At 45.5% G+C, this 11,976-nt stretch overlaps 1 protein-coding gene across 2 annotated transcripts in view; it reads left to right on the forward strand.

Annotated features, from left to right (window-relative positions):
- The window catches only part of LOC101825039 (CGRP receptor component), a 28,885-nt gene extending 18,034 nt beyond the window's left edge, over positions 1-10,851 (forward strand). For both annotated transcript variants that reach the window (XM_040731288.1, XM_040731289.1), the window contains 2 exons: positions 4,205-4,262; positions 10,555-10,851. In XM_040731288.1, the coding sequence (XP_040587222.1) occupies positions 4,205-4,262; positions 10,555-10,701 (205 nt within the window). In that variant the 3' untranslated portion in view covers positions 10,702-10,851. The remainder of the gene's footprint in view (positions 1-4,204; positions 4,263-10,554) is intronic.
- The last annotated feature ends 1,125 nt before the right edge of the window (positions 10,852-11,976 follow it).

The following is an 11,976-nucleotide window of genomic DNA, read 5'->3' on the forward strand; positions in this document are numbered from 1 at the left end:
AGGGACCCAGCAAGCTTCTTGCTCTGTGGCTGGCTTCTGCCTCTTGGCCCACATGATTGGTGAAGGAGCAGCTTGCCAAATAAAACAGTGACCAGCCTTGCTAGCCAGAGCGTTTTAAGACAGGATTTAAGACAGGAACCATGTTTAAAACCATGTTTACTGTGCCCTTTAAATTTATATTTGATCTTGAGGTCACCTTTCTGTTTTGCTCAGGGGATCCATTCACTACTTTGCTTAGATATCTTCATGACGGGAGTCCTTTGAGAGTAGGCTAGGAGCTGAGTTTTGTTTGCCTTCGTAGACTTCACCAACACAGTAGTACAGTTGGAATTCAACTCCAAGTCATGTTGGCTCCATGTAATCTTTTATTTAGTATGTTACCCCAACCTCCACCAAAAGTGATTCTTTAATATTTTAGATTTGACCTGAGCTCTTCATTTCTCAGTGCCGAACTAGTAGCCCCTGCTCCTATCATGAGATCACCCTTGTGATGCACACAGCTATGTGGAGGGACACTTTCCCTCATAGGCCAGCTCAGTTAGGTCTGTAGTAATCCTGCCCATCTTGACTTCTGCATTACTCCAGGGGGTTGACATCATATTTTTTGGGACGTGATTTTAGAGCAGCAGAGCTCAAGTGTAGATGATGGGTTATCAGTTTCCCTAGTGGTCTTAGCTGGTGTGCTCTCAGAACATAAACTCCTGCTTCTTGTCTCCTCAGAATTGTAAAGCTTCTACCTGAAGTCGAGGCTTTCCTAGCCCTTCCTTTAGCTTCAGTTACGTTTGTATTATGCCTACTCTGTCTCTCAGTGCTGTGAAGGAAGGGACATAGTGTCAGTTTTAGGGTGCTGATTTGGGTGTAAGAGGTGATGGTAAGATAAAGCAAGTCTCCAGATTCGGGTGAGGAAATACCATTTGCTAGGCAAGGTGTGGAATTGGGAATTGGCCTAAGGCTGTTGTACATCATGCCTACAATTTGGTTGGGTCATTTAGTGAAAGTGGAGCCGTATGAAGATAAGCTGCTGAAGAACAGAGTTCTCAGGGTTCTTGGGGGTGAACTAGAGAAATTCAAATTGATACCAAAGCCTTTGGCACAACCATGGCCAGTGATTAAGAGCACTTGCTGAAGACCTAGCTTCAGTCCCCAGCACCCAGAGGGTCCAGCACCTTCTGGCCTTCCCGGGAATGGCACGTGTGTTTTTATGTGTACTGCTTGTATCCATGGAGGGCAGAAGAGGGTGTCAGATCCTCTGGACTAGGAGTTATAGAAAGTTGTTAACCTTCATTTGGGTGCTGGGAACCAAACTTGGGTCCTTTGTGAGAGCTCTTAGTTACTGAGCCATCTTTCCTGTCACAAGATTTCAGTCTTTGAAGAGGCATCTGCTTGGAAGAGGAAAGTGTATTGACGAGTTGAAGGACTCAGGGTGGAGCTGTTGTTCAGTAACCAAGAGGCTGGAGGGATTTAAAGTAATGGTGAGGAGGGTACAGACACCTTGAGAGAAACATAAGCAAAAGTAGCGGGGAACTGAGTGTTGGCAGCGGGTAGGAAGTGAGGTGTGGCGCCCAGACTCTGACCTTAGGCTCTTCAAGATGAGAAGTACAGGGAGGAGTAAGTTTGTTGCAAAGTGTAATCACGATTGCATCAGATGTGTTGATTTCGAAGCATCTGCTATGTCTGTGGAGATCTGTGGGAGGCACTTGGCTACAGAGGTCTGGAGTTGGGCTCACAAAGCTAGGAAATAGGAATTTCTCCCCATCCTGCTGGGAATTGAACACAAGACCTCCTGCATATGAGGCCAGCACTCCACTACTGTGAAGTCTCGTTTGTTGAATAGGTAATTGGTAAGTGTTTCAGGGGACTCTGAGGAATAGAACTTGACCACATGTACTGTAATAGTAGCCAAATCAGTGGTGAAACTATTGTGGGGCAGTTACCATGGTGAATGTTTCTGCCAGAAGCATGTGGCTAATGTGAGTTGTGGTGGCTGTGTCCCTGTGTTGACGACTGGGAACCTTGGACAGGTTATTTCCTGTCTCAGTGTTAATAAGTGTTTCCCATTTGGAAGCCAAATGGACAACAGGCAGTAAGTGGTGGAGGCGGCCACTTGAGATATGAGACTGTTTCCTCTCCTACCCTCGTGGATCTAAGTGCTACTCTAACTGGTTTCATAGCGTGAACCTGAGGCTTGGGACAGCACTTAATTCAGACTGCTTCTCCAACACCTGCCTAAAGCAACTGGCTTTTCATCTTTATCCAGAGTATCTTTAAATTCTATTGTGCTAAACAGAGCTAAAGGATGAGTGTGAATCTCCAGATTCAGACCCAGAAAGAAACATGGAACTGTATCACCTGTGTGGGGATGGCGACGGTGGAGTCATTCCCCTCCCCTGGAAGTCCTGTCACTGGAGTTGGAGAGATGGCTCAGTGGTTAACAGCACTTGCTGTCCTCGCCGAGGACTTGTGGCTTGGTTTCCAGCACCCACACAGAGGCTCATAACTATTTATAACTCCAGTTCATGGGATCTGATGCCATCTTCTGGTCTCCATCTCTGGGGCATGAAATATACATGTAGACAAATGCTCATACACATGGAATATAATTAATCCTTGAAGTCCTGTCATCTTTTAAACCTCTTCAACAGTGGGCTGTGTATTTCTTGTGACAGATGATAATTGCTATTGGGCATGGTAACCTATAATCCTAATGGGAGGTGGAGGCAGGAAGATCAAGTATTAAAGTCATCCTTGGCCTCATTCCAAGTTTCAGGTCAGATGGTAATTATTGTCTTCATCTCTTACTTACATTTCTTATGGAAATTTACAATTATCCCAGGCTGGCTCAATTTGATATCCTGTCTTCCCCAGTTCTGAGATAACAGACCTGAGCCATCATGCCTGGCTTCTTTTATTTACTAAGATATTCAAATGTGAGTAACACTATATTGTTACTTTTCTCCTTCCTGTGCAAAATGCCTGGAAAAACCATTTGAGGGAGAAAAGGTATGGTCCATCATGGTGGGGAAAGCCTAGCAGCAGGAGAGGGAGGAGGAGATCACAGTGCAACTTCCCTGGACTCAGAGAGACGGGTGCTGGAACTCAGCTCACTGACTTCTTTTTATTCAGTCCGAACCTAGCCCTAGTGGGTTGGTGGCAGTCACATTTAGGATGTGTCACAGCACCCCGGAAACTATGTTATAGGCATGTCCAGAGGTTTGTTTCCATGATGATGATAAATCCAGTCAAGTTGACAATCCATATCAATCATCACGAACTGTAATCCTAGCATTTGAGACGTTGAGGCAGAAGGATCAGGAGTTCAATGTCATCCTCAGCTAGATAGCAAGTTCAAGGCCAGCCTGTCATTAAAAAAATGAGATGCCTCAGTGGGTAAGGTATTTGCTGCCAAGCCTGAACACCTGAGAGTTGGATTCCTGTAATCCTCATGGCAGAAAGAGAAACAACTGCAAATTATCCTCTGATCTCCACATGTGTGCTGTGGCATTCATACACATGAACTTGCACATGTACACACACTGAATAAATGTCTAACAATTCTTTTTAAAAGAAATCAAAACAAAACAGATTTGGGCAATATATAATCTTACTCTCAAAACAGAATTCTTGGCCATTTCTAAGCAGTGACTAACTAATAATAATTTTGTTTATTATTTTCTTTAAATTGAATTAAGAAGACACTTTCTCATTTTTCAAGTAAAATTCGTGTAGCAAATATGGGGAGTTCTATTGTTGTTTTGTGTTTTTGAGACAGGATCTTACTCTGTAGACCAGGCTGGCCTCTAACTCACAGAGATCTGCCTGCCTCTGTCTCACAAGTGCTGGGATCAGGTTTGTGCCACCATGCATGGTAAGTGTTATCTTTTAAAACATGCTTTTTACATGTCTTATTTGTTATCTGGGCGTGAGTGTGCACATGCCATAGTCATGAGGTCTGTCTGCAGGGAGTCATCCCTCAAGCCTCACCTCTGCTGTTGCTCCCTTAGGAATCGTGGGCCTGTGTACCCTGCAGGATGCTGGCACATGGACCGCTGGGTAGAGGCCTGGTATCCCTTCCTCTCCTGATTCTTCCTTATTACAGGGCCACGCGGCAGGGATTCTCCAGTTCTTTCCTGACAGTAACATAATCACCACCCAAGGTCCTTCAGGGTATGAGAGTTTTAAGAAGTTCATGTTTTTCTTTTGACAGAGCCGAGAAGCTTCAGCTGCTAAACCACAGGCCAATGACTGCTGTTGAGATCCAGCTGGTGAGTGGGGGAGGGTCACTGGACTCAAGGGATTGCTTTGTGGGTCTGAGATGCAGAAAAGCTGAGAATGAACAAGCCAGGGACTGCACACTATCCCGTGCCATAAGTGAAAGGAGAGACCGGAGCGGAGGCCCCACCAATTGGTCCTAGTTAGTGTGGACTTGAGGGTGGGAAGCTGGAAATTTAATTCCTTCCATGGGTTTGGCAGCCCCGTGTGCTCTGCTGCTCTAGGCCTTTCTGGCCATGGCTTGTCTGTAGGAGTTAGAGCCAACCAGATGTTGCATAAAAATGTTAGATTCAGAGTGTGCCACTCCTCAACTGTTCCCACCTCTTTTTCTTCCCACATGTTGTCTTGTCTCCTGCCGTCTGGGCCAGTCTCTAAGCAAAGCTCTAGTCCTAGCTGATGCTCAGTTGTCCCCTCTTTCTTTCTGTTGCTCCCATCTCTGCTTGTTTTCTCTCTCTACCACATAGCATTCATTTCTGTCGACATTTTATAACTCACCCTCGCAGTTATTTCATCCTTCTCCCTGCTTCTACAAGCATGTGTGATCACACCTGGCTTACAGATTGCTTTCTAAAATCATGAATGTGGTCTCATTTCCCTGCATAAAAGTATCTAGTGCAGCCTAGGAAATTTGTGAAGTCCAAATTACAGTCACAGTGTAGGGCTTCAGCAGTGGTGGATGAAGATAGAGCAGGGATGGTCTAGGAAGGACGGAAGGTGAAGGCCAGTGAGAGGCACTTCCTGTTACATGGGGCAGAGCACAGTGTCCTGTCACCACCAGGACAACTTTGGTTTTGAGAATTAGTGAAATAGTTGCGGAGTTTGCCTGGGATCTCACTGTTATGGAGGCAGGAATAGAGGATGGCAGTTTGAGGTCGGGCTGGGTCACATGTAATAAAAAACAACAACAGAAGAAGCAGTCAAGTCTCTGTAAAATTTACAAAGTGTGGACTACAATGACCAAAGAACCTCTATGCTCTTCAGAATTTATTTAAAACTTTTCAAAGGTTATAAAGTAGTTAATATTTTTACTAAAACTTTCATTGTCTTCCTAGAGTTGTTTCTGTCCTTCCAAATGTACCCAAAATTAAATTATAAACATTCCTTCCATTCTGGGGAGCTTCCTGGGGGCCTTGGCCTTTATGCTAAACAGAGGTCCCAGTCTGTATGTGCTCATTGTTCTAGATGTTAGACAGATTCGGCTTACAGGAGAGGGAAAGATCAAAAAACCAGTCCCTTTCCCTTGGGTTAAGGATCACATGTTGGGTCTCTTCCAACTTTAATCAGCACCATATGCTGTTCATGGCCAGGTGACAGACGGATAGGAGAGATGAGGATTAGCACGGCCCCATCCTGAGCCTGTGGAAACTCCAGGCTGCTTGGTGAGAGAGCTGATACTAAGTGCTGTGACCACACTAGACATGGTCCAAGGGTTTTGTCCCTGTCACTTTCAGTGTTGGAGGAGGACAAAATTGTCAACTTTTCATTGCAGGGAACCAGTGAGTGGCCAATTGGGGCCTTTTTAGAGACCTTGGCTTTGTTCCTCTTGTAAGCCATATTGCCAGAGACAGAGATGAGAGGGGATTTACTAGGGAAGTAGATCACAGGGTTCTGGGTACACAGAGACCCCCAGAAATCAACAAGGTGAAGATCAAAAGATACTGGTAGATTGACTCAGTTCAGGTCTGAAGTCCTCAGAATCAAGGGAGCTGATGTTTAACACAGTCTGAGGTCACAGGGCTTGGGAGCTTAGGGTTACTGCTGTATGTCTGACAGCCTAAAGGGGTAAGGATGGTGCTGTCATGCCGGGCGGTGGTGGTCCATGCCTTTAATCCCAGCACTCAGGAGGAAGAGGCAGTTGTGAGTCTGAGGCCAGCCTGGTCTACAGAGTGAGTTCCAGGACAGGCTCCAAAGCTACACAGAGAAACCCTGTCTCAAAAAAGAAAAAAAAACAAAAAACTGCTGTCTTGGCCCAGCCACTGGGATGGTGCTCACCTGCATTGCCAGTAGACATTCTGCGCCAAGTCCCTTAGTTCACACACAGGCATCCAGAGAAACCTTACACATGCGCCCAGAACCTTCCCAGTTGACCAAGTGTGCTTTAGTGTACAGTCAAGTTGGCTCCTAGAATCACCCATCACACCTGGTGAGAAGATGGTGTTTCCTTAGATGTTTCTCTTTCTACAAACTCTTGTTTCCCTGCAGCTAGACCATTTTCTAGTCATGTTTTTTTATCCTACCCTAGATTGGCTGCAAAAGATAGCAAGCCATTTATCAGAACTTCGAGCATGAGGAATGAGGGTTTCACAGAGGTCAGAACACAAAGTACTTAATGCTTCCCTGTAGTAACTACAGCTGCGTCTGCTCCCCAGACTCAGAAAGGACTCAGAAAGGGGCTGCACCACCACCATGCTTGCTAGAATTCAGTTGAGAGCAAGAAGTTCCTCGACAGGGATTTGTTGTGGTCCTTTGGTACACACACACACACACACACACACACACACACACACACACACACACACACACACACACACACACACACACACAGTGGCATACTCACTTGAGTGTGCACATGCTCACATACACACAAAGGTGAAAAACAAAGCTTGAAAAGTTTCGGTGTTGAAGCATTTGATTTCTGATTTCAGCTGTTGGCCTGTTAGACTTGGGTCATGTGAGGAAAGCCGTGTACTAGGGCTGGTAGCTTACAGTGGGGAGTGGCTTCTTCTGGAGTATTTTGCAGCCTCCAGGGATTAAGAGAGCTTTGTATGTGCAGAGATTTGTCATTCACCAAGAACTGCCTGCCTGCTAGCACTTGGGATTTTATGTTTTTATTTGCTTTTATATTGTGAACAACTTGACACACTGGAACTTGAGAACACTGAGCCTTGAGTTCCTTATTTGGGCTGTTCTCCTGTGTTGGGGAGGAGAGGTGAGGCAGGAAGTAGTTGCCACTCACTCTAGTAGTCCAAGGGGAAGTAAGTAAGCTTCCGTTTTCCTCCTGTGCCTGAGAACTGAGCATCTTATGTTTAAAACCACCTTCTCAACTATAATTATCCCTGAAGATCTAGTTCTGGTAAAGGCTTCTGTAGTTACCAAAGTTGGTGGAATCGGAGAACTTTTGCTCTTTTGCTAAGGGCAACACCTGGTGACTCCTGATTGGTATTGCAGCTGCTAGACCAGCGACAATGATGTAGGCAGCAGCCCTGGTTCTTACATAAAAAGGAAAGACTCAGAGGGCCCCACCCACCTGACTCCAGAGTTTCCATACTGCTGCACAGCATCAGTGAGCGAGGCTGGTACTCCAGAAGGAGTTGGTACTGAGCTTAAAGACCTGGGTCTGCTTACTGAGGCGCAGACAGAGCTGGGCCTCACATTCCTCAGTGGTCATTATCTTGGCTTCAGGTTTCAGGGCTCTGGACTTCCCTGCTTCCCAAAGTCAGCATGATTCAGTGTGGTCAGTATGATTCCAGTGCAGTTCCTCCTATGTAGAGCTCTTCATAGATGCTTCTGCCAGGTGGTTAATTGGCCATGTTTGCCAGTTATTCATCAGCTTAGTCTGTCCTTTGGACTGAATCAATCAGATATTTCCCTCCAACTCCCCTTCCTCTTTGGGGGCATACTGTTTTGGAATACTGCCATTAATTTCTATGTCTGAGCTTAAAAAATGTGTTTTTTGAGGAAAGGTCTCATGTAGCCTAGGTTGACCTCAAACTTAATATGTATCTGAGGCTAGACTGATCTTGAATTCCTGGTCCTCCTGTCCCTACCTCCCAAATACTGATAATAAAGGCGTGTGTCAAAATACCTCTTTTTAAAGAATTGGGTTTTTTATTATTTTAAAACATTTCATGAAGTATATTTTGATGATATTCTTTCCTCTCCCCAACTCGTCTCAGATCCTTCCCACTTCCTTACTTTCCCAACTTCATGTTTTCTCTCTCTCAAAGGAAAACCAAAATCACAGCCACACAAAAATCAAACAAGCAAAAAACCACCAATAAAACAAAAATTACCAAACTAAAATAAACACCATGGAGTCTGTTTTATGTTGGTCTCCTCCTGGGCATGGGGCTGCCCTGGAGTGTGATTGACATGGTCAGTGTCACTCACTCCACTGGAGAAAACGGATCCTTTCCCCTGCAGGTTTCGGTGGTAAATAGCCTCTTGGTTTGGAGTGAGACCTTGTGTCTACCTCCCCTTCTCCATGATGGGCTGAACATGTGCAGGTCTTGCATGTGCTTCATAATCTCTCTGAGTTCTTATGTGCATCATCCTTCAATGTCTCGAAGACACTTTCTTTGGTGTCATTGACACCTCTGGCTCTTGGAATCTTTCCACCTCTCTTCAGCATAGATCCCTGAGCCCTGACAAGAGTGTGTGTGTGTGTGTGTGTGTGTGTGTGTGTGTGTGTGTGTGTGTGTGTGTGAGAGAGAGAGAGAGAGAGAGAGATCTCATTTAGAGTCGAGTGCTCCAAAATCTCAGTCTCTGCACACTGTCCAGTTGTAGGTCTCTGTGTTAATTCCTATCTACTGCAAGAAGAAGCTTCTCTAATGAGGACTGAGTGATGTACTGATCTATGGGTGTAGCAATATGTCATTGGGAGTCATTTTATTGCTATATTCTTTAGCAGAATGATCTCAGTAGGTTTTTCCCTAGGACCATGACCTGTCTAGTCTTAGCAGTGCCACATATGGTTCTCATGGAGTAGGTCTTAAGTCCAATCCAAAGACAAGTGGTTGCTCCCATAACATTTGTGCTATTATGGTACCAGTATATCTTGCAGACAGGTTCACAGCTGGGTGGTTATTGATGGCATACTTTCCTTCCCTGGTAGTGTGCATAGTACCTTCTAATACCATGAATGTGAATCAGTAGGGGTGAAGCTTCTAGTTGGGGACCAGCTCTGTGTCTCCATCCTTGATGACATAAGTGAGTGATATCTTCAGCAATAGGATCTGACTTTCAGGTTGTAGAGGGTAGCCAATAGCCTTGGTAGTTGCCTGTGATTTGGGGGATTCTTTGGGACCCTTTTGATCAATGACTTATCAAGTTGTAACTCATTCCTGACATGGGGGCTTTATTTGGTAGTATAAGATGTCTAGCTGGGAATTTCTTATATATACATATTTTAGGAAACTTGTACAGTAATAGGTTTCATATGAGTTTTCAAAAGGCCTTTAGTGTTAATTATCCCTTCCCATATTCCTTCCTTCCCCCTGTCCTTACATCCCCATTTAATCCTCCTATTCTAATTTCTCCTTTATCTCTCTTTGTTGCTTTGTTTTTTGAGACAGTTTCTCTACATATTCCCATCTGTCCTGGAACCCACTATGTAGACCAGACTGGCCTGAAACTCACAGAGATCTGCCTGCCTTTACTTCCTGATGTCAGGGTTAAAGGCGTGCACCACCATGCCAGGCCTTTATCTCTTTATGACAGTGTATTCCATTTCTCTTTCCTTGGAAGATCTCTTCCTTCCCCAGGTTACCTACTAGCTACCTAACCTCTGTGGGCATTCTAAGTGAAACACACATACTAAAGCTTAAAGACTAACATGCACATAGAAGAAAGAGAGAACATTCATTGTTTGTCTTTCTGGGTCTGGGTTCTCTTACTCAGGATGATCATTTCTTTTTTTTTTTTTTTTTTTTTTTTGGATTTTTGAGACAGGGTTTCTCTGTATTGTTTTGGAGACTGTCCTGGAACTAGCTCTGTAGACCAGGCTGGCCTTGAACTCACAGAGATCCGCCTGCCTCTGCCTCCCAAGTGCTGGAATTAAAGGCGTGTGCCACCAACGCCCGGCTAGGATGATCATTTCTAACTGCCTCCATTTATCTGCAGATTTCATTTTTCCAACAGTGGAACAGTATTGCATTGCGTTTCCAGTTTCTTGCTTCATGACTAGAATAGCAATGAACATGGCTGCTCATGTTCATCTTTATTCCAGTACTCAGGAGACAGAGGCAGGCAGATTTCTGTGTGTTAGAGGCCAGCCTGATCTACACATAGTAAGTTTCAGGACAGCTAGGGCTACCTTGTCTCCAAAAAAGGAAAGAGCAGGGTAAGGGGAGAGAAAGACAGACAGACACTCAGCTTCACAGATGAATTTTGTATCCTTGCTTTGGCTAGGTCTGGGTTTTGAGCTGGCTTCATCCTACTGTGGACTCTAGATGAAGGCCTGGTGGGCTCAGGACCAGGTTCTGGGCCGTCATTGTGAACTGCATGGGGGGGTGGGCCATGGGAGGCTTGCTTTTACACCTCTGACAGCCTTCCTTTCCCTTGTAGATGGTAGAAGAGAGTGAAGAACGGCTCACGGAGGAGCAGATTGAAGCCCTGCTGCATACCGTCACTAGCATTCTGCCTGCAGGCCCAGAGGGTGAGCAGAGTAAAAGCGCTAGCAGTGACGCGGTCATGGAAGAAGACCCAGCGTAGACGCGCACAGCTGGCCAGGTTGTCCGTGAAGTTCGAGCCCAGCAGCCATTTCCTGGGGTTCAGAAGATTGCTTATTTGGTCTTACCCCTCTCTCAATATGCCTGATCTCAGGGTTGGTTGGGAAAGTCACAAAAATAAGATAAAAAGAAATCCTTGTGCCTTGGGGTCAAGAAACATGGTGTCTGAGAAGGGCAGAGAGCTCAAGATTGAGGGGACGTGACTGTGCAGCTCTCTGGGGTAGAAAGACCTAGATGGCCTCTGCCACATGGTGGCAGGCGCTTTAGTGACTGTGTTGTAGGTAAGGGCAGCAGCTGCTAGGTGAGAGGGGAGCTATTGGGATGGGCTCCCAGAGCTGCACACAGCTGCTCCAGGGGAATGACCCAGAGCTTAGCTCACTCCATAGGAATGAGCAGGAGGTGAGAAAAGGAGATTAAGAGCAAACTCCAGTTTGAACCAAGCCTGGACTACATGACATAGTAAGGAACACACATGTGAACACACCCAACATGCACACATGCCACATATACACAAAAAGTCAGTCCATTTTCTGTTGCTAAAAACAATTCTATACCCTCGGTAAGCCATGGTTCTAGTTCAAGGTCAAAGGTCTGGGTATGGCCTTCTTGGGTAGCATAGGCTACCACCTGATGAAAAATGAAAAGCACTTGTTTGTTTTCAGAGTCTCTTATAGCCCAAATTGACCTTGAACTCAGTATGTAGCCCACTCTCATCAGACTTTTTGTTTAGTTTTTTGAGACAGGGTTTCTCTGTGGCTTTGGAGGCTGTCCTAGAACTAGCTCTAGTAGACCAGGCTGGTCTTGAACTCACAGAGATCTGCCTGCCTCTGCCTCCTGAGTGCTGGGATTAAAAGTGTATGCCACTCACTTGAGAGGCAGAGACCAGCCTGATCCACATTGCAAGTCTGGCCAGCCAGAGCTACACAGTGAGACCCTGTCTCATAAAAACAAGAATAAAGACAAAACAAACAAAAACCTGTGTGTGTGTGTGTGTGTGTGTGTTTTGGGGGAGAGGAGGTTAGTTTATTTTGCTTTTTTGAGACCCTTTTTTCATATGTAGTAGGAATTTAGTGGAGTTACTATATAATAGGGAGATAGTCTGTCTTGCCTCCCGAGTGCTGGGATCAAAGGTGTGCGCCACCACCGCCGGCGTCAGTACCTTCCTCCATCCTCTCTTTCAGTCTTTCTCTTAGGTACTGGTTAGGAAGTGAGTACTGTGTGGCAACTAGCTGGGCCCAGTTTTCTTCATCTGAGTCCT

The sequence above is a fragment of the Mesocricetus auratus genome, unplaced genomic scaffold (assembly GCF_017639785.1).
Source record: "Mesocricetus auratus isolate SY011 unplaced genomic scaffold, BCM_Maur_2.0 Super-Scaffold_100025, whole genome shotgun sequence".
Lineage (NCBI taxonomy): Eukaryota > Metazoa > Chordata > Mammalia > Rodentia > Cricetidae > Mesocricetus > Mesocricetus auratus.